Here is a 22,674-nt window from a genome sequence, read left to right as displayed (position 1 = left end):
ATAATAACATCATTTTTGTTGTCCCCTAAAAAATTGCCATCCTTCTCAACGTCCAGGTACCACACTCTGCTATGTATAGTCTTTGGAATGCCTATGGTTTGAGACCTTGTGCTTTAACTCCACATATTCACCCTGATAATGATTACAGTTACGCGGGCTAATGACTGGCCGCCTTATACAACAGTAATAAGGTATGTTATGTTAGGTAATATAGTGCAAGTTGGTAGCACTTAATACTGAATGAATACAGTACAAGTTAGCGAAATCTTGGAGTGAACCGTATACAGATGCCTAGGTTCATCTATCTGGCTGGACTGTAAAGCAGATGTTCGGATACAAGACAAGTGCGAGAATCAATTAATTCTGGACAGCGAGTCAATTTCATTCCTGATCATCACATTAACTTCCTCCGTCGATGGACGGTCCTGAGGATCAGTAGACCAACATTGCTCAATAAATGGCCAATACTTTTCAAGGAGCTCAGGATAATGAGTTCGGGAGGGCCTTTCCGACCTAGATACGTACGGGACGACCATGTAGTCATGCCGGATGTGATGATAAAGGATTTTGTTGGTGAGGACCTAGAGGCAGAGCTCATGACATCAACAAGTTGAGACTATTCCGGGCGTACCTGCAACATGATATTGCCGAACGAAAAGACATCGCTCTGCTTGCTTGGCCTCACTGGAGTTCCGTCCTCTCGCTCTCCAAGCAGCTCAAAAGCCATCCATCGTACATCGCCACTGAGGGTGGAAGTCCAGGGAGCCTGAGAGATGCTTATGACATCCGAATACATCAAGGAAAGACCAAAGTCGGCAACACACGCGGTGCCATCAGCATATATCAGCACGTTACAAAGTTATTGGAAGGGGGTCGAACTTACCCCGGTGAAGTCACCATGGATGTCATTGTTAGCATGAACTGTGAGGAATGTTACTATTCCAAGTCTAGCACTGAGAATAACTAGCACGTACGATATTGCAGGCCAGTTATGATATCCCTCAGCTGAGATTGCCATCAGTTTGTGGTCTGCATGAAATACAAGAGACTTACGATCTGGAATTTTCTAAGGAGAGTAAGAGCCGCATCCTCACGTTTCAAATAATCCGACAGGTTGCCCCTTTCTGCCCAACGACTAACTATCGCTGGAAATGGGCCGAAGCCATAATACGTGTAACCATAAATGGGTACAATGTTCGCATGGTTGAGGTTGGCAGATATTCTGAGTTCATGCATTATCCTCTACGAGCTGGCAGTCCATAAGTAATAGATGAAGTCCTTCGTCAAGAAACTCACCTTGGTCTTTTTCGTCCTTGCCGGCCCAAATTTATCATTAGCGCATACCTGCAATACTTTCACCGCGACCTGCCCAATTATCAATTTTGAACTGATGGACAAACAACACTGCGAAACGAACTTGGACTGGTGCGCGATCAACGTAGTAGGTGCATTTCCAAATGTCTGCGAACTCACCACAAGCAAGAGGGTCGTTCCCAACCTTGGAGATATACTTTGAGAGGTCTTGGAGTCCTGTCTGATGGGGGTCGCCATGAGCAATAGGATACATCTCAGATCTCGACAGTGAGTCAAATTCGTTCCTGATCATTATATCAACTTCCTCCGTCGATGGACGATCCACGATCCCGAGGATCACTAGACCAACATCGCTCGATAAATGGCCAATACTTTTCAGGGAGCTCAGGATAATGAGTTCGGGAGGGCGTTTCCGACCTAGATAAGTGGAGGAAGATCATGACGTCACGCCGGAGGCGATGATAAGGAATTTTGTTGGTGAAGACCTAAAGGGCAAAATTAGTAATATCAACCAAAGGCAGGGATTACCCCAGACGTACCAGCAACATGATACCGCCGACCGAATAGATGTCGCTCTGCTCGCTCGGACGAGTTGGAGATCCATCCTCCTTCTCTAGTAATAGCTCAGGACCCATCCATCGCACGTTTCCTTTGAGGGTGGAAGTCCAGGAAGCTTCAGTGACGCTTATGACCTTTGAATACATCAAGGAAAGACCAAAGTCGGCAATGCACGCAGTGCCATCATCACGGACGAGCACATTGGGCTGGAGCTCGCGTCTAAATAAAATGAAGCTATCGAGATTCGAGAAGATCGAACTTACCCCACTGAGGTTTCCATGGATGACACAGTTGGCGTGAACTATGAGGAATGGTTAGAGCTCGGGCGGGCACTGACAGTATCTGTCACATACGATATTGCAGACCAGCTATGATGTCTTTTAGCTAAGTGTTTCATTAGTTCTGTGGTCTACCCAAAATACATCAAGATAAGACTTGCCAACTGGAATCGTCTGACGAGAGTAAGAGCCGCACCCTCACGCTCCAGATAGTTGAACAGGTTACCGTTTTTTGCCCAAGGTGTGACTATCGCTGGAAATAGGCCGAAGCCATGCGTATAACCATAGATGGGTACAATATTTGCATGGTTGAGGGCAGCACAATTCCTGAGTTCACGATTTATCCTCTACGAAGTGGTGCCCGTGGTGTAAGTAATAGACTGAGTCCTTCGGTAAGACACTCGCCTGGATTGCGTTTGTCTTTCTTTGTTCAAAATAAACATCACTATGGTACATTATTTGCATTGCGTTCACTGCGACCTGCCAAATCAAATTTTAGACAGATAAACAGACAAAAGACAGCAAACGAACTTTGGTCGATGTCCGATCGATGTGAAAGGTGCATTTCCATATCTCCTTGAACCCGCCACGAGCAACAGGATAGTCTCCGTCCTGCGATGAACAAATCTTAGGGCTGGTTCGGTCATGTTGTTTATGCAGAACCATGTGAGACGCAGCGAAGCACAACCACCAACCACTCACTAAGGAAACAAAAACCCACGAACATTAATTGCGTAAGGTTTCCAGACTCTAAACCGGCGCAAAGTTTCCGCGGACTCTAGGTCTCTACCAGACAAAACATTCCTCTCCTATAGCTTTTGTGATCGCTGTTCATCTATTTCTATGTCCTCACTCTCCAGTCTCGCGTTTCTTGGTGCCCGCAACTCCTCTTGCGATACTGCCTGGACTGCCGAAGAAGATGGGCGATTCTTTTACTTCGGCTGGATGGCAGCCCATTGCAGTCGATCCCTGCAGTGAATATCATGGGAAATGATAACTGTGCGAATGTCATCTCACCCAATACACTCGATAACTTCCAACTCGATCGGTGCAATATTCATCGATGACACAGAGCGAGCATTTTATCCGTAAGTGAATCGGTGGTCACTATCGCATTTATTATCTAATCGTCCAACAGCCTGATGTTGCATTCCGCTTCGCTTCGATCTTAACTGGCAAGCCATGCTTGTATGTCCAGTCAGCAGCAACGCCTTCCCCATGACAACGTTGTCTGTCCTGGAACATTCTCAGCACGAGCCCTTGAAAGCAGCTGTGCATCTGTTTCTGCGCCCCAACCTCATACAAGTTCGCAACTGACCGCCAGCCACCAGACATGATGGCGGCTCGCTTGAGTCATTGCTACATTTCTATCAGCACAGCGATCCTTAACCTGTCCATTCTTGATCTTCCGGTAAACCCTGCGACCGTTTGGCGGAATATTCGCACGAAGAGACTGATTTTCTGTCCACTGAGTCGTTTTTCCATAAAGCATGGGGACGTCGAACCGTTACTCCGTGTGTCAGCTATAGGCCTTCGTGCTGCTATATCGCGCCTTACTCGCCCTGCTGCTGTCCATGCAGCATATAAGCAAAGCACTCAGATTCTTGACTATGGACCGCACTCGCCAAAAATTGGAACACAAGCAGTTTTTGGAACTGTTCCCGACGACACTACAAAAACCGGAGTTGCTAGTGTCGGTAGACACTTGTGTGTCACGCAGAATATACGACCTCCATCATTTCTTTATAACATTAGTTCATGTCACTTGGAATAGGGTATACGAAGAACATGTTCAACGAATGCACTCGGTGAAGTAGCTAAGTGAGTGGTGCAAAATTGAGGTCTGTAGTTGAAAATCACTAAGTAGTGGTAGGTCACGAAGTTACCGTAAGGGCCTATAATATGATATGGTAGTAATCCGTCTTTTCCACACGCTAGCGCTTAGCGATGACGATCGATACCCGAGTCGGCACTCGCTGGGCTTGTGGCGAGGGAAACTGTCATAAGGCAAGTTCCAAAATTTTCGTCCTGGCAGCCTCGTTGAATATAAAGGAGGGCGAGCTAACTAGTATCCCAAAGATCTAGTCATGCCAACCATTCCATACCCTCTTGCTCTGATCCAACTCTGGATCGCCAATCCAACGCTGCCATGGTCCAATCCGGTATGGCAGTCTGTGACACACGTTCTTAGCGAACCTTGGGCGTACGACCATGGCGATGATGCAACTGCTCTGGCCAAATATCATGATGTTACTGGATGGACCGTGGGCAAGGCTCAGGCAGTTGAAGCTTTCATCAACAACTGCAAAATGGCTGAGGAACCTGCTGAACACTACGGTGTAAAACGACAAGATAATGACCATGAAGGTCGTTGTTTATGGAACACCTGGGTTAAGACTTCGTGGGCCAAATGGAATATCAACAAATTGGTCGATGACATCTTTGAAGACAGCGGTTGCGCGCCGCACAATGTCATGGCCAGGTTGAATTGCAGGACTGCAGATGATGTAAGTCATGTGCCGATCTATCTTTCTCATAATATGATATAGCCATGTACTTAGTTTCCGACGATGGAAGCTGCGCAGGTGAAACAGATCGTCTCCATCAAACTGGCTGATGTGTTGTTTGGTGACGATGCATTCACCGACGGATCCTTCCTTATAGCGCCCATCATGACGTTTGTCAGTACAGTGCTGGTATCGACGTGGGGTAGATATCGGAAGACGATCAAAAGACAGGCTAACAGCATCGACAAGAAGACTAGGGAGGTCGAAGACCAATGGCTAGGTAAGCTGCGCAGGTTGGTGAGTTAGAGCGGGAGCTAACCTTCGGGCAGTCATCACGGCCGCAAATGCAAAACCCACGATGGCCAGCATCCGCACCTACATGAAGAAATTGGAGACCTTGTTCACCCTTCTTAGCGTGTTCAAAGACCAGGAGACGAGTAAGAACCTTGATGCGCGTCGTGAACAGGTGAATGCGATGCTGGCTGCTGCCAAGAAAGATCCCGCCAAAGCAGAATTAATAGCACGTTCGTGACCAGTATCTGACTGACATCTACACGATGACTAACGGTGATTGTTTAGGGCTTCCTAAATCTCTACGGGATGCGCTTGACAAGCTGGCCACTGAACGAGAAGTCAAGGAGCTCGAACTTCTGATCGAGACCACACTTGCTGCAATGGTGCCGCTTGATGGCGATGAGGTTGTGGTAGACTTCACAGAGAATATGGATGTGAGTGACTGGAAGAGTGGAGTAGAGGAATATGACAAGTGCAGCGAGGATGATCTTTGGGAATACCTAGGCCTGCCGGAGAAGAGACTACCTTTTTTCCAGACGCGATCTGACCCTGACGCCGCCATTGACCCGTGGAGTGAAGAAGGTCAGCGATGGCTTGATGATCCGACGAGCCTGGCACAGAGCTTGACGCCTCGGTGGCACCAGCTAGTTGGCATCCTGAGGCTAATTGACAGGTTTTTGGACGGTAAGCCGGTGATGCTGATGGATGGCGTTGGGGTTGGAAAAACCATGCAGGCTGTTGGTTTGATTGCGTGCCTTGCACACTACAAGGATCATTACAGGAAACACGGGAAGTTTCCTGGCAAATTTTGTAAGCAATCTTTCGGGCTTCCCGCACAGCTGCATGCGCTGACGGATACCCCACAGCACAACGTTGCCACCAGAAGACAGGTGGCAACATTCCAGACTTACCAACCGTCATCATGAGTCCTCCTAACCTACAACATCAGTGGATGAGCGAAATACAGCGCTATCTAAGGCGAGCGACGTTTGACGTTCTTCCTTACGCGGGCAAATATACCGCACGTTCACAGTGGTGGTCAACGGCTTGGAGTAAATGCCAGCAGCCTTCGATACGGCGCATCATTTTGGCCACGACAAATGTAAGTGACTTCTGAGGTCTGTTGTCAGAAAACAAAATAACTTATGTGGGGTAGGCAGCGCATGATGATGCAGTCACCGTATTCATCGATAGCGAGAGGGACAGTTACGGGCAGCCGGTAGCTAGCCCTCGCTTTGAACGAACTGCCCCAAGTACCCTCTTCGGTCGTGGATATAACGTGACGTTTTTCGATGAAGCTCACTGCGCAAGGAAATACAATAAAGTACACATAGCAGCTCGAGGACTTCAGGAGAGATCTCACTTAATGGTTGCAATGACTGCAACACCGGTCACCACAAAACCCACGGTAAGCCAGCATAGACGCCATCAATCAACGAATGTTACTGACTTTGCGGCCAATATTGAATTTGATGGACGCCAGGACCTTTGGATTATGGGTCAGCTGCTAGGGCTTCCGCAATTCAAGGATACTGCACAGCTCAAGAAGATGAACCGAGAATTGGCAGCGGCTCAGAGAAGGGACCGTAAGGCACAGAGAGAGGCGGGAGTTGAGGGATCAATGCTGCGAGGCGTTTTGGTCGGCAGCCATAATCCGGAGGCTGCTCAAGAAGAATACCTACCTGCGATGAAACAATGGATGGGGCGTATGAGAGAGTGGTTCTCCCCTGCTGTCATCCTTCATACCCTAGATTCCACTGACAGTACGGGCAGTAAGATCCTGGGCCTCCCTCCCTATCATGACCATAGCTTAAAAATAAGGCTGCTTGACTGGGAGATGGAGAATTTGAGGAATATTGCACGGGGATATATCGATGACTGTCCCATTGTAGGGATGAGCAAGGTGAGGTCAATTTTTCCAGACGTGTCATTGGGCTGTCATCTGAGCAATGTGTACAGAATTTCTATGTTGAATTTAGGCGGTCCATCCTTCACCCGCATATGAACCCAACTGAGGAACACTCATGGACAAGACCGAAATCTCTGGAGGAGTGGGACGTCAGCCCCACCAAAAGCATGAAGTTGGACGTCCTGGCTAAACTCCTGAAATACCATTTGGAGTCTGACGGTCGCCAGCCATTGATGATGGATGAGAGCGGTCGCAACCTGGTTCCTAACGTAGCCTTCACAGCTGGAAATACTCACTCAGATGATCCAGACAGGATCGTGGTATTCTCGGCTTTCGTCACCTCCAATCAGGCTATCGTGGATGTGAGTTATACAGTAGACAACTCCAGCCTTTTGATCGAATCCTTGTTTTCAGGTTTTGGACCTTCACGGCGTTCATGCACTAGAACTTAATGGACAGACACCCATGAAGAAGCGCAAGGGCATTTTGGATGACTTCAGGTCATCTGCGAGGACCAAAGGAGCGCGTGTCTTGATTTTGTCAGGTGTAGGTATGGTAGGCTTAAATTTGGCATGTGCTAATATAATGGTAGTGTTGGTATGCGCATTCCTATAGTGCTTGTATTCCAGGTGTAGCTGATCATTATGGTAGGATACCCTTTGGTCGGAGCAGGACGATCGCCAATTGCGTGGGCGGATCTACCGTCACCCTCAGCCCAAAGAGGTGCATGTTTACAGAGCCATCGCCTTGAAGACGGCCGATGTCTTTCTCAATAATATCTCATTCTCAAAGGGCGCAATGCATGAGGCATTTGTAGGTGCTGACAAGGAATTTCGTAAGTGTCTACTTCAACTGACGAGGGCTTGACTAAAAAGCATCTCTGTAGGATGCATGTTTAATGATGATGATAGCGCCATTGGAGATCTGATATCTGTATCAAGGCCGAAGTCAGATGATTTTACAGATGACGACGACCCTATGGACGTCGACCATGAACCCGTCGGAAGGAAAAAGGCTACCAAACAGAAGGCGCGTGTCAAAGGGACAGCCAAGACCCCACTCCCTCCTTCCAGACCAGCCGCAAAGCGTAAGGTTAAGGGAAACAAGACTAAGTCCACGACTGTTGGTATTGATGATGAGTCCGAGGGCAGCTCACACAAGCGTCGCAAAGATGAGCAGGTACCACCCAACATCATAATCAAGGGGGCACCTGTTACAGCTAGTACTGCCACAACGCTACCTCAGTCGCAGTGTGGAGATGACGATTCATCCCTCTCCGACCCACCTCCAACCTCTCCGACCACTCCTCCCGACCTTCCCCGCCCCGCCTCTTTATCCGCCGACCCTTTGGCTCCCGCTCCAGTTTCTTCTCCCAATGATCAGTCAGACCAACCTGCAGGCTCACAGGATGACCGCCGGGATAAAGTACCAGAGGTGGACTTGGCCGGTCGTGGCCATGAGATGGGCTGGAATGATAGCCAAGACTGGAATGACGGTGGCGACCATGAAAGCCGCTTGACTGTGGAGAACGACGAGCAACCCCAACGCCTTATCTCCGATCCATTTGATGACATCTTTAATAAGAAGCGTGCGCCGGTAGCTGTTGGGAGCCTGGGTACGTCTGTGACAATTCCGGTACATAAAAAACGGCTCTCCTACCCTCACGCACTAAAACCTGGTGCTTCGTCATGGAACCGCAGTAATACTTGTAGTGAAGGATCACAGTCAACTCAGGCTGGTACCTCTCGGGGGCAGACTTTCAATCCTGTTCCACTAGGTTCAGGTCCTGCCCATTCTGCCAAGTTCTCCTCCAAGGACCGTATGCACCAACGGCGGTCTCCTGGATAGATTTTGTCGGAACGTCTCACCTATGAAGGCCCCTGCCTATTAATTGCACTCATTGTGTAGATCATTTGTCACCTACTAGATCTCATAGTACTGTAGAGATACGCGTTATTATACTTTGTTCATTAACTGACTTTCCTAGTATACACTCATTTGTTTTAGGTTAGTTATTTAGTCCACTACACTACGAGCGTATGGCTGAGTATACACTCATTTGTTTTAGCCTTCTGTTTGTTCCCGCGTGTCGCAACTTCGAACAATACGTACTAGGTAGAATATATTCGAGAATTTTAGCGTGTCCATTCTTAGCTTAATGATCGTGATCTGGTGATCTCAGTGATGGTGTCCTGACTTTGTAATGATCTCAGATGCTGATCGATCTCGATCTCATAATCTCACCAACAGATGGGTAGCATAGCAAGGGGAACACACAGCACTACTATATGCAGACATGGCTAAGGAATGTAGTAGAGCCATAGAGAACCTACAGTCTACAATACAGTGATGTATCACACCATCTACATCCCTCAGCAATTATTGTATTCAGAATCACTTGTAGTTATAGGTAGTTACTAGTGATACATCAAACCTACAGGTACAGGTGAATTCTCTTCATCACCTTCAGCTGTGATCTCTTGCTGACAGCAGCTGGTAGTGGTGCTGGTTCAAAGATATTTCTGAGGTCTTCGAATCTAAGGTTAGGTTGGTCACACCTGGATGATGTCAAAGCCAAGTGAGTGTCTCACCTCAGCTGTACACTCATAGTGTAGTGGATTGAGGTAGTGCTGCCGCGGTCCGGTCCAGAACCATGGTTCGAACTGGACTTTTGGTCCAGTTCTCCACGGTTCAGTCCATGGTTCTCGCGCCAGCCAGAACCGGACCAGAAAACGGTTCTCGGTTCTAGATCTTCCCAAATGGTCCAGTTCTTGTTCAGCCTTCCCGAACTGTTCCGAACCCTTATTGACTTCGACTTCGACAGCATCTGCCTCGACGTCAGACTGTCGTCTTCGGGATTCACGTTGTTGATTAATCAAGCTACATTTAGCCTTTTTGAAGGTAAGTACTAACTAATTAAACTCTCAAGTCTCTCACCCACTCACCTCTATAACAGGAGGTTCTATTCATTGAGGACCAGCTACAACACTGTGCAGGCCAGCACCCATCGCTACCAGCGCACAATCCATCACATGCCACGCCACCTGTGCCTATGTTGATGCCTGCCACCTCACCGCATCCCTTCTCACTTGTTTGCTGTTCTTGCTGGCTGGCTTTTACTGGCTTGCTCGCTGTGTCTCACTCACCCTCTGTCTCTCACTCACTGTCTCACACGCCCGGATGCTGAAGATGAATAAAGGATGAGAGGAGGAGGGAAAGAGTAGAGGAGAGAGAAATGCAGAGCACATGCAGCGCATATAGAGCCGACTCTAGATGGGGAGTTCTCTCAGCTGCAAAGGTGTGTCATGGTGTTTTATTGTTTCAGTGTCTAATAAATTTATCATTTGTATATGGTACCTGTGCTCATCGCCATCTCATGCCGCTGCTCACTGCCATCTCCTGCTGCTGCTCGCTGCCATCCTCAACCCATGCTCATGATCACCATCCTTCACTGCTGCTTTCCTATTTCTGGATGTGTCAACCCCTCATTATCGCAATTGCTCTCCTGATACCTCTTGTGCATGGTAATTGGGGGGAGCAGCCATGTTATTAGATTAGTTACTCAACATGTAGACTACTTGGTACATTGTTAATGTTTTTTTGCGTGCTCTTACAGTTTTTTTTTTTGGTTCAGTTCGGGTTCAAACCCCAAAAAAACCGAACTGGTCTCTATGGTCCAGTTCTTGGTTCTCGTCTAGGACCCTCCGAACCGGACCATGGCAGCACTAGACTGAGGTGTAAATGAGTCTAAGTCCTCTGGATGTACCGATGTGATTATGTAAGCTGTACTTGCTGCATTCAAGAACAAACAAACAAACAACACGCCCACTTGGTGAGTTATCAGCTACTCATCACTCCCATTCTGCATGCAAACCGTTCGTGTTTCTCTCTTCCCAGCACCTTTGTCAAGACGTCCGCAACTTGCCAATTCATTGGTACATATTTTAGTACAATCTCCCTGTTGCTGACCTTCTCACATATGAAATGATAGTGGATCGCGATGTGCTTTGTGCGGCTATGGAAGATGGTGTTCTTTGCGAGTGAGATAGCAGACTGATTGTCGATGAGGATTAGGGTCTTCTGGGATCTGTGGAACTTGAGTTTATTCAAGAAGGTATTTATCCATATAGCTTCTTTTGCAGCTGATGCAGCTGCCATATATTCTGCTTCAGTGCTCAATAGTGCTACAGAATCTTGTTTCTTTGACTGCCAGCTCACTGCGCCTCCTGCCATCAGGAAAACATATCCTGTTATTGAGCGCCGATCATTCACGTCGGATGCCCAATCCACGTCCACATATCCTTGTACATCTGACTTCTCTTTTCCATTGAAAATGAGTCACTGATTAGAAGTCTTACACAAGTAGCAATACACGTGCTTTAGCGCGGTCCAATGCTCTTGTCCGGGTGTAGCAGAGTGTTTGCTCAATGCTCCTACTGCAAATGCTAGATCTGGCCATGTAGTGAGCATTGCGTACATGATCGCGCCCAATGTACTCTGGTAAGGTCTGATTTCAGTCTTGGCACTCTCCCATTTCACTAACTTGGTGTTAGGATCCATTAGTGTTGTGACCGGCCATGCATTCTGCATATTGAAATGTTCAAGAATACTTTCAATGTAGTGCTCCTGCGATAACTTGATCATTCTCTTGTCTCGATCATGTATGATCTCCATCCCTAAGATCCAATGCGCTTCTCCAAGGTCTGTCAGCTCGTATTCTTTCTGTAATTGTTCCTTGAGCTGATTGATTAGCTTCAGATATTTTGAGAATATCATCTTGTCGTCGACATAGATGGCTACTATGATGTGAGTCCCTTCTATTATTTTGAAGAACACACTGTGATCCAATTCACAGTGTGTGTACCCAAGCCCTTCAAAGACCATGCGCAAACACTTGTACCAGGCCTTGTGTGCCTGTTTCAATCCATACAGTGCTCGTTTGAGCCTCCAGACTTGGTATGATGATTTGTGAAATCCTGGAAGAATTTCTAGGTAAATTTCTTTGTCTAATTCACCATTGAGAAATGCTGATTTGACGTCCATTTGATGTATCTCTAGATCATATTTGGCTGCTAGTGCTAGAAGCATCCAGATAGTCGAGAATTTTGTAACAGGTGCGAAGGTTTCCATGTAGTCAATGCCTTCGACTTGAGTGAATCCTTTGGCGACAAGGTGGGCCTTATATTTGTCTATCTCACCGGTAGGTCCCTTTTTCACCTTATATACCCACTTGGAGTCAATAATTTTCCGTCCTTATGGTCTTTTGACTTCCTTGTATAGGCCGATCTTCTCAAAAACTCTCAGCTCCTCCAGCATGGCAGCTTTCCATAGGTCCACATCTGGCCGATTTGCTGCTTCTTCGAACATCCTAGGTTCTTCGGCTATCTCTGTATGGTAAGCTTGTTCTTCATCCACAAGCTCATTCTCACTCTCATACTCAACAGCTTTAGTCCTTTCCTTTGTTTTCGTGCTTGGATCTTCTTCATGGTGAGTCTTGAGGGTCGACTTTTCATATGCATTCACAAAATAATGAGAATCGTCATCAGGAATTGGAGCTTTTCGGTTTTGAGCAGATCATTAAACTTCATGTGGTGGAACTGGATGAGGATATGGTGTGTGTGGGGGAGGGGGCTTTTGATTGTATGCGCCGTCTAGCAGAGGTACGTTGTGAAGCTTCAGTACTAACTTTGCATTGACTTGTATCAGCAAGAGATTCCTCCTTGTCAGATTTGGATCATAGATCCTCTTCTGTGCTTGCGGCCTCCTCAATATGGACTTGTTCTGCATTTTTAGAGTTTGATATGACCGGTAGGGAATTTTGTCCTGAATGTGCATGCTGTTGACTGATTTGGAGGGTCTTGCTTTCATCAACAATTATCTTCACTCGGCTTGACCTCCCATCATTCTCCTCTTGGAATACAACGTCCCTGGATTCAACTACGCGCCTACTCAAACTTTCTAGGCGGACATAAGCCTTCTGTTCTCCGCATATCCCAGGTGAATGCACTCTATCGACTTCACATCAAGTTTTTGACATTGTTCGCTTGGTACGTGCACAAAAGCCTTGCATCCAAAAACTCTCAAGTGCAATACTGATGGTTTATTGCCAGTGAAAGCCTCAAAGGAAGTAATGTCTTCTTTTAGAGCTCATATCAGTACTTGATTGGTGATACAGGCAGCATGAAGGATAGCATTGCTCCAATACATTTTAGGAAGGCCCACGTCACTTAGCATTGCGCATGTGGACTCTATGAGCATCCGATTCATGTGTTCAGTGACTCTGTTCTCCTGTGGTGTGTATGTGTTCGTTCTTTCATGGTGGATACCTTTTAACTCCAGGTACTTTTGAAAGGCTTTAGAACCATACTCTCCACCACCATTGCTGCGAAATATATTTATGCACTCCCCTGTTTCGGCTTCTGCTCACTCAAAATATGATTTTGTGAGTTTGAGAGCTTCATCCTTCGTCTTTAGTAGCCTAACGACTAGATGGTGTGTGCAGGCATCAATAAACATGATGAAATACTGGAATCCACCTCTAGAAGTCATTTTCATTGGACCACAGATATCTGAGTATATTCTATGGAGTACTTGAGGGCTCTGGACTTCCAATTCATTTGGGATTGGCTTTTGAGACTGTTTCCCTATGAGGCAGGCTTTGCATGTATTCGTTTCATGGGCTGTTGTCCCTGAAACCTTCATTCCACTAACCATATCCTTCACATATAGTTTCTTCACTGAATCAAGGGTGGTATCCACGAGTCGACAATGCCATGTCTGCATTGACACTTTGAATGAATACAAGCATGTGGTGAGTGCTATGATTAGCTTTTCAGCATCTAGGAATTGACTTGAGCCTTCAACTATGTAGGCTCGTTCGTAGTCGCAGGTTCGTCCTCTTAGAACATATATGGACTGTCGTCGGGTTGTCAAGGCTGCTATTACTCTGTCTCAAGTTATGATGCAGGTATGTTGATTAAAGGATGTGCTGAATCCTTTGCTCGTTAGATGTGGTACTGACAACAGATTTTCATCTAAGTCAGGGACATAGTACACCTCTTGGAGTACTGTTCATCGCATTTTTCCTCCTCCGACATCTACTTCGAGTTCAATGCTGGGTATTCCAGTGGCTTCAATCGAGTGACCATCTTCTATGACTACGCACTGAGGTGGGAGTATAGTGCGGAATGACTTGAACCAGTCTCTGCGGTAGGACATGCTTGCTGATGCTCCAGAGTCAACAATCCATTCGACTGATCTTGTCTCACGTCTGGGACCTTGTGCAACGAATAACTGTAGCGCTGGTGTGTCACTCTTGACGATGGTTGCTACTTTGGCTGATAATTCAGTCATAGGTTTGTCCTTGTCGTCTTCCTTTTCCTTGTCTCAGCTCTTGGACTTCTCAGCCTTTTTCTTTCGACAGTCTCTTTCCAAATGGCCAGCCTTTTTGCAATAATTGCAATTGCCAGGTTGCCTTTCTTGTTGGTCTTTGAACTCTCTCTAGATTTGTCCGCATTCTTGACTACTAGGGCCGTTTGTGTATCTGGGGTTCGACATGACTTCTCCTCAATGAGAATCTCACTAATAGTCCCTTCAAACGTGATGTTGTCACTTGTGGACATTAGAATTGTTCTAAGAGTTGAGTAGGAGGTTGGGAGTGAGATGAACATAGCTATGGCTACTAGGGAATCATTGAGAGCTTGCCTGGATGAGTTTAGGACTTGTGCCTTCTGTCGCATTAAATGAAGCTGAGGTTCCAGGGATGATTCGTCTGATAAGGGTCCTCGAAACAGTTTGCCTATCAAATAGGCTATGCTTCGTCTGCCCTGTCCCTCATATCATTCGCACAATTTTGTGCAGGCATCAGATGCTAATGTTGTGTATACGACTCCGTTTAGCACTTCGTCCTTCAGCATGAGTGTGATCTGTGCATGTGCATCCTCATTGTTCTCAAGCCATTCATTTAGTGCATCTGGGTGCGTGGCAGGGGGCTGTTTCTCCACTCCAGTGACGAAGTCCCGAAGTCTCCTTACTGTGAGTACATTCTTCGCTCAAAACTTCCAGTTCTGAAAGTTGGACCCATCAGTTTCTAAGTCCCATGAATCACCACCGCAGCAATAATTATGATGCCAAGATCCAGTCAAAAGTAATCGATACCAAAGCAACAAAACATCAAAAAATCAAGTCAACAAGAAACAAAATTCCAACCTCTCCTGCAGCAAAAATAAAGGCGAGTCAAGCAATAACTAAGACACCGATGAAGATTATGTTTTCCGGAGAAAATTCAATTGTTGATACTGACATTGATAGTCTGAGCGCCTGTCATATGCACCGCAAAATATAACTGACACCACAGCAATAAAATCAAAAATGAAGCGAAATGATGCCAAGTCAATATGAGATCCTGACCTTGGCCCGCCCATCTGAAATCAAGCAACAACATAGCAATCAGATCGCAAAAATGAAGCAAGATGAATCCAAGACAAAATGAGATTTTGACCTCGATCAATGCGCTCAGTGTCTACCATGCCAAGATACGAGCGTTACAATAGCGATGCAATCTCATACCACCACAGAAACAAAACAGCCAAAATCCAGGAATACCACAGGAACAAAATATCAAAAATGAAGCAAAATAAAGTCAAATAGAAACAGCATTCTGACCTCCACCAATGCATCGACCAAGACAAGCGCCACCCCAGCAATAACTAAAATAAAGCAAAGATAAAATAAGATCCTGATCTGAGCCCAATGCCTCGCCCAATTATGATAGTCATAGCACAATGAAGTCAAGAACCTGCCATCACCATAAGCGAAGAAAATTCGAAATAAAGCAAAGTCAACACATCATCCTCATACCTTATCTTTGCGAAAATGAAGCATCCACATATAATATGTATCATCCGCTCACCTTTACGCACATCAAATCAAGCGACCAAGAAAACCTTGATGGAAATGTAGCATCTGTATCCAAATATACCAACCGCATGATCATAATCAAATCAAGGAAATGCAACAAAGATAGCAACCAAGACGAATTCAAGCGCATAATTAAATCAACGCAAGACATCAAAGATAACAACCAAGATAAATTTGAGTCCCCCCCATCCCCCGCCCATGTTAGCTTAGTGTTCGGTGTCTCGGTTAGTTTTTAGGTTTCGGTGTCTCGTTAGCTTCGCTTAGGATGAGGAACGTATTCTCTCGGTGTCTCGTTGTCTCAGTTAATGCTTAGGATAAGGAACATATTGTCTCGGTGTCTCATTGTCTCATTTCTCGGCCACATACAGTCATATGACCAACATCCCCCCACCAGACTACAACTCCAAGTCAAGCAAAATCTACAAAATCCCCCCAATACCAATACGCTCTCGCTCCACTCCCCAGCAACAAAATCATCAAAAATCACAAAAATCAAGCAAAACCAAGTCAAGTCTGCATCAAATTCTGACCTACCGCAACGCATCACCCAAGACAAGCACTGCCCGAGCAACAACAAAATTCTGTCCCCAGCCAAGACCACCATAGCAACAAAAGCGCAAAAACATACAACAATCAAGCAAAATCCAGTCAAGCCAAAACCAAATTCCGACCTCAGCCAACACGTCGCCCCAGACAAATACCACCCACAACAATCCCTACAACAGCAACAATCAAGCAAATCAAAACTCTGTTCCCCGCCACATCTACCACAGCAATAATCAAGCAAATCAAAACTCTGTCCTATCTATATGAGTTGCTGGCTTTGGGTCCCATAAATTCCCTATCTATATGAGTTGCTGGCTTTGGGTCCCATAAATTCCCTTCGACGGAATTTCTTTTTATGGGTTAGTGATGTCCTTAAATAGCAGAAAAGGAATGACCTCATTGATGGAAGAGGAATATCAGGTAAGGTTCGATATCTATATGAGTTGCTGGCTTTGGGTCCCATAAATTCCCTTCGACGGAATTTCTTTTTATGGGTTAGTGATGTCCTTAAATAGCAGAAAAGGAATGACCTCATTGATGGAAGAGGAATATCAGGTAAGGTTCGATCAAAATGGTTATGTAAGTGTATCAAAATGGTTAGATTTTGTGCTAAATATAGATCTAGAAGACGGAAAGAGGAATGGAATCAGAAGAAGGAAGAGGAATGCCGAGTGAAGGAATTCCTATATATGGAGAAGGAAAATGGAATAAGAGGAATGTGGAATTCCTCCATTGTACCTTATTATGTCACACAGGTGGCTTTCGACCGTACATTATCTTTTCTTCTACTTGGCCTGGACACACAGCAACCCACCACCTGATGTTGTTTATCTCAGAAATGTGTCAGTCAATCATAGTATTCATTGTATACAGGAGAGGGCTTCATCAGTTTGTGAGCATGACCTTGCCTGCTGCATGGTCCTTGAGACCCAGTGAAAATCGGACATGGCCATTTCCACAGGGTCGATGGATTTGTAACTTTTGTAGCCATTAGACTTGTATAGATGGACATTGAAGTTGTGCAAACACATGTTGAACGATATGTTCAACTGGAGGTCTGTGCTTCGCTACACTAGATCCGACTTCAGTGTTGTTCAACAGTTCCACTTGCCTGTGATTTGGAATCTTGATGAACCCTACTCTCGCCCTCTTCAATGCACATACTTATTTGCACTACCATGGTCCCTGACAAGTGCCAGTCATCTTAGCAAAATCTCACTCTTTCTACTGCTACACCACGGCTGCAAAGCTCCTGGGCAAAAACAGATTTTCCTTGTCAAGATGATGTGAACTTGTTGCCTTGGCTGGGTTATGCTCTGCGAAGATGAACACATTCGAAACAGAGCGCATATAGTCACTTGTTCGAGGGACACACTTGAGTAGTCAACGCATCAAAAGCATACACCAGCGCCAAAGTGCATTGTTATCTTTTTGCATATAGGCAGCTGACATCTCCGTGTGTCTTCAGCACTTTCAACTATCCCATTCAATCATACTTTAATCAAGGTCGTTCGACCTTGTAATGAGTTGTATTAGTGAGGCAATTCTATCTATGTTCGAAATTTTGTGTTGGAGTAGCTAGAAATACAATTTTTGTGAAAATACCGACTTCTGTGTGTTGCCAATTGCACTGGAAGGTTTAGTAATTGGTTCAAACAAGTTGAATCAACTCTCGCACTAGGTTCTTCTGGTCGAGTCTTGTTCTGTGCGCATACTTGCTATGTCTAACTGTGATGTATGCTTGTCACTGGGTCTCTTAATTGCTGGTGGCACAGATTTCAGGCCCAGTGAAACTGACTATGACGGGAGGAGTCGTCACAAGCTTAGAAGTGATTTTCCTTTTTAGTTACATGCTTGTTTATGTAATCTGATTCTTTGCACGCATTGTGCTTGCAACATTGTGTTGCAAAGTGGAATTTCCTTTGTTCTCTTTGCATCTCCTCTCCTTGCTTTATGTTGTGTGTTAACAATTTGCAGAAACATCGCCCTTCGGCTTATTTGTATGTTCATTATTTCAGAGTCTTTGCACTCATAGCTGTATTTCGATATGTAGAAGCCTCCCACTATTCCCAGTAGTCCCATCACCCAGCTGTCTAGTCCTGCCAATACACTTGAGGAAAAGGAGAATAAGCCACCACATGCAACTACTGCTACGCCTGCACCAATCTAGATCCCATGTTGGTGGTACATGTGGCTTTTATTTACTGGTGTTACCCACTTTCTTCCAGTTCGTTTCTGGCTTGGGCTGCTGCTGGTTGTGAAGATACATCCGAGTCCTTCCAACTGCGTGCCTATTGCAAGCACCTGTTCCACCTGAAAAGGCGTCTGTCCCATCCAATGAAGCCAAATCCAACTTCCCCGACAGGCTTTACTAATGCTTTGCAGAATTTATGTGCTCTTCATTCACTTAAGTAAATCAAAATCAGTGGGACAACGGAGGAATTTTGTACTTATTATAAGAATCTGGTACTGGAGAAATGAAAGGCAAGTCATATAATCTCTTGTTGTATTGATTCATTCACACTGATTAATAGGAATATGACGAGGAAGAAACTGCACTGGTAAGTCCTTGATTCTCTCTTGATGGACCTTCCAAATCATCATCTACTAGGTCGCTTCCGATACATGAGACAAATTTGTCTCCGAAGAATGTCTCTATTAGATTCAGCACGATTTGGCCCTGCACTATCCGACATACGAATATCCTACAATGTTTTCGAGTGCTTTTGAGCTGCTATCCGTGCGCATCATGTTTTCAAGCCACTATATGCGTTTTTGAGCTTTCGTACCACATTTCCATTGCTACATAATACTATTCGAGCATATTTGCGCACATTTTCAACCATCTGGCAATATGTTTTACATTAAAAAAACCACCTATGTGCATGAGGAAACCCGCCCCCACATATATTTAAATGTGCGGATTCACTCACTACCTATCATATCATGTTCTCATATGTTTTGTCTACCGAGTGCTGACAAAACACTGTGCTTCAGTCTTCAGTCTTTTTTTCTTTGCCATGATTTGTTTATGTTTTATTCTCGAACTCAATTTGCTCGTATCTATGTTTTAAACCCTCAGAATGCCACATCCAACACTCAGACGTCTCTTGTGGGACCAGTAAGACCAGGGTCTTTGACTCAAACAGAACATTGGAAGATCGGTTGTATCCCAACAACAGTTGGTAGAGAAGTGCCTCAATACAGCAAGCTATCCATCTCCAATCTTCCCCAATATGTATGAGTTGCACTGCGCGTCTATTTGCTTTTGTTTGGTCACTGTTGATTTTCGTGATTCTCTTTCTCTCCTCCCTTCTCTCCATCTATCCCAACTTCCTAGCGTGCACCTTGCCGTGCTTCTTGTTTATCTCAAGAGTCCGCTAGGTGGAGCGACACTCCCTCTGTCCTTAACACTACAGGCAGAGCATTCTTGGGCTGTAATGCCTGGGATGGGTCGCTTCTGGGACTAGATTTGCCTAAAACATCGCATTCTATGTGCACATTTATTATTTGTGCGTTTTCACAATTCAAGAGCTGCAAACCGGCAGATTGTCCTTCAAATTTGTTGCAATCTCACAACCCTCCAAGTCCAGATACTCTCGTCCAGTCTGTGTTGCCGCCGCATGTTCATGTTCAAAATCTGGGTCAACACGAGGAGGCTATGACACTCCAAATGCCACTTTAATAAACATAAACTGCGCCATACACAACATAAAGTTGGGTGCTTCTAATCAACCGGACGGCCAAAATCTTCGAAGCTGGGCTCAACAATCAAGTATTTTGCAAGATTGTCAGCTGTACGAGCGTCAAAAGCGCTCTGGCCTTTTACGTATATAACACAGCCTACCAACAGTCCAAGTTAACATTGATATCTCCAATGTCAAGTTTTTTGAAACCTTTCAACAGCATCCTTGTAAAGTTGTGAATTTGTCTGTCCAGCAAAAACCTGCCCATTCCATTCCCCCACAGCTGCTTCCGGCCTTCCTCATGTTTCACGAGGCACATCGGCCATTCCATCTTCACTTTTTTTGCCTCCCAAAGCCAGAATACATGTACGTCCACGCGGATGACCTCGCCAAGAATATTAATGTCAAGATATATCCTCTTTCTCAATCGACACTTCTACGCGTAAGGAGCCAGAGGACATCCACGCGGATGACCTCGCCGAGAATATTAATGATACATCCTCTTTCTCAATCGACACTTCTAAGCGTAAGACAACATTTGCAAAGCGCAATATACCAGGATCAGGAAGAAAAAATTATAGTGGATTGCAGGCGAGTATCTCCGTTCTCATGTCATCGGTCACACGCAGGGTCTCATATTAATCTATGCATCTAGAGCCTCCGCATCTGGCAATGTACCATACCTTCTCTGAGCTAGCTCGCGCCTCGTCCTACTAATGCCCACTATACTCGAATCATCAGAGGCACCGCACGTACGAATATTGAAGAAATGCATGTTTTCAATGTTGCTTGTTGATAACTATTTTTCTTGTCTCATGCTCACACCTCAGGCAGCACTTCTCAGGACTATTAGAGGTCTCTCAGATAGTATTATTATGTTAGGATTATATGGTCTAAGAGACACAACCTCGTGGATGTTCTAAATATAGTACGCCTTCCTTCCTTCCTCCCGAACCCTCCTGCAGAGCCTTCCTCGACCCTCGCCTGGCCATCTGTATGATACACCGTACCTCTGCGATGCTCACTGTATTCCTCACCGACCTCGCCAGCATCCTGTCCTACCTCATCAAGCAGCCTTGAGCCTCCTGATAGTGTTCATGTCTCACCCGCCAAATGCAGAGGCTGAGCTGTTCCTAGAATCTTCTATTTCCACCTGCTAAGTCCTTTCCCCTCTACCATCAACTAAATAACTGAAACTCCTAGTTCAAGTTCTGCGTTTGCTTCAAGGGACCGGAATTCTTGAAGTCTGGTGGACTTCCGTCCATCCATTGTTTTGTCGGTTCATCTATCCATCGACCATTGGTCAGCGCCTGATCTCCCACCCGAGATGACACTCTCAGCTCAATCATTGAAGTTCTTAGTATGTTCTGTGCTGAAGTTTATTGACGACTCGGAGGCAGACCGCCATCCTAGTATCAAAGAGTCTGGGACGTCTTCTGAGGACGATACCAAGAAGTCGAACAAGTCTGCTGTTCCATCTGTGCCCAAGATCCCGTTGTTGCAAGTGGAACTGGAGCGTGCGGGGAATAGTACGTTCAGCTTACTCAACCTGTCTGGCTGATGGGAGGAAATTTCGCTTTCGCTTTCGCCAATATCACATATTTCTGTTACAGTATAGCTCTATCAGTCCTATTTTATTTCGCTCAATCTACATGTGGCATCCAGCCGATGCCTGCAGGTTTCGACATCACTTTGTAAGTTCTAAATCTGCATGCGCCCGTCTTTGCTGAGTGTTCATTTTGTTCCTCCTTCCTCGTGTAGCCTGTGTTGTCACACTATGGTAGTCCGTATGGCGCTGGATTCGTTCAACTATTCACACACATAAAATACACATACAGACACACGTCACACGCACACACAGTCATGCATTCACATACTAGGGGCCGGTGTTGCCGACTGATAACCTTGCTCCGGTTGTTCCCGCGAACGAATCTAACTTTCGAACTTCTGCATAAGTGGTCATTACTGGTACATCGTCCTTTCTGTTTGGTTTGCTTCAACCCCCCTCCCTATGATGCCCGGTATGGCCCGTTACCGCCCTGAGGCTGAGTAGTGGAGTACCACTTCCCCTTCTGTCACATTCATGTTTTTGACAGTTGTTTTTGCTCACTTTCTATCTAGATTATGTAGCCTAGACCCAAATCAATGCTAAATTTTAACAAGTCAATTTTGAACTTCAGAACCCAGTGTGATTTTGAAGCCGTTCGAAGGCCTTGTCGTCATCTCCTACCACCCTCCTGCCTCCGCCGCCATCTTATGTCCGCCATCCAGCTTCAATCCAGAGCTCAGTGAGATTTTGAAGCTGTTCGAAGGCCTGTTGTCTTCTCCTACCACCCTCCTGCCTCCGCCGCCATCCTACATCCCCTGTCCAGCCTCGATCCAGAATCCTGTGTGATTTTGAAGCTGTTCGAAGGCCTTTTGTCGTCTCCTACCACCCTCCTGCCTCTACCGCCTGAACTTTCAGGTGTTTTCAGAGCCGTTTGAAGGCCTAATATGCGCAACTTCATGTATTACTAGTATACTTATGACAATGTAAAAAAATGTTCTCTGATCACACCTCTGACATTGCTTTATTTACTTTGCGACTTTTTTCAGGTGAGTAATATGAAGGAGGATTAGATGGAGGAACGAGGAGAATTAAACTGTGGATTAGAGCTAAGTGA

General features: G+C 45.7%; 3 protein-coding genes across 3 annotated transcripts; 2 read left to right on the top strand and 1 right to left on the bottom strand.

The window, feature by feature from the left end:
- Positions 1 to 353: 353 nt before the first annotated feature.
- On the bottom strand, positions 354 to 2,497 carry F5891DRAFT_964554 (kinase-like domain-containing protein; the record flags this gene model as incomplete). Its single annotated transcript, XM_041376103.1, has 5 exons — positions 354 to 581; positions 1,854 to 2,078; positions 2,136 to 2,173; positions 2,226 to 2,249; positions 2,308 to 2,497. Coding segments are annotated over 5 exons (705 nt in total), but the record flags the coding sequence as incomplete, so codon positions are not given.
- A 1,740-nt stretch (positions 2,498 to 4,237) lies between these two features.
- Positions 4,238 to 7,727, top strand: F5891DRAFT_964563 (P-loop containing nucleoside triphosphate hydrolase protein; the record flags this gene model as incomplete). The annotated part of the gene is made up of 10 exons (XM_041376105.1): positions 4,238 to 4,657; positions 4,712 to 4,827; positions 4,964 to 5,181; positions 5,237 to 5,761; positions 5,818 to 6,053; positions 6,108 to 6,359; positions 6,555 to 6,877; positions 7,015 to 7,222; positions 7,275 to 7,415; positions 7,512 to 7,727. 10 exons carry the CDS (start codon positions 4,238 to 4,240, stop codon positions 7,725 to 7,727), a joined length of 2,655 nt encoding a protein of 884 aa, XP_041217931.1.
- An 8,027-nt stretch (positions 7,728 to 15,754) lies between these two features.
- F5891DRAFT_986865 (uncharacterized protein) lies at positions 15,755 to 16,558 on the top strand (the record flags this gene model as incomplete). Its single annotated transcript, XM_041377829.1, has 2 exons — positions 15,755 to 16,003; positions 16,148 to 16,558. 2 exons carry the CDS (start codon positions 15,755 to 15,757, stop codon positions 16,556 to 16,558), a joined length of 660 nt encoding a protein of 219 aa, XP_041217930.1.
- Between the last annotated feature and the right edge of the window lie 6,116 nt (positions 16,559 to 22,674).

The sequence above is a fragment of the Suillus fuscotomentosus genome, assembly GCF_016647785.1.
Source record: "Suillus fuscotomentosus strain FC203 chromosome Unknown F5891scaffold_134, whole genome shotgun sequence".
NCBI classification, from domain to species: Eukaryota; Fungi; Basidiomycota; class Agaricomycetes; order Boletales; family Suillaceae; genus Suillus; species Suillus fuscotomentosus.
Note: the sequence above shows the minus strand (reverse complement) of the source record. Positions and strands in the feature narration are given on the sequence as shown.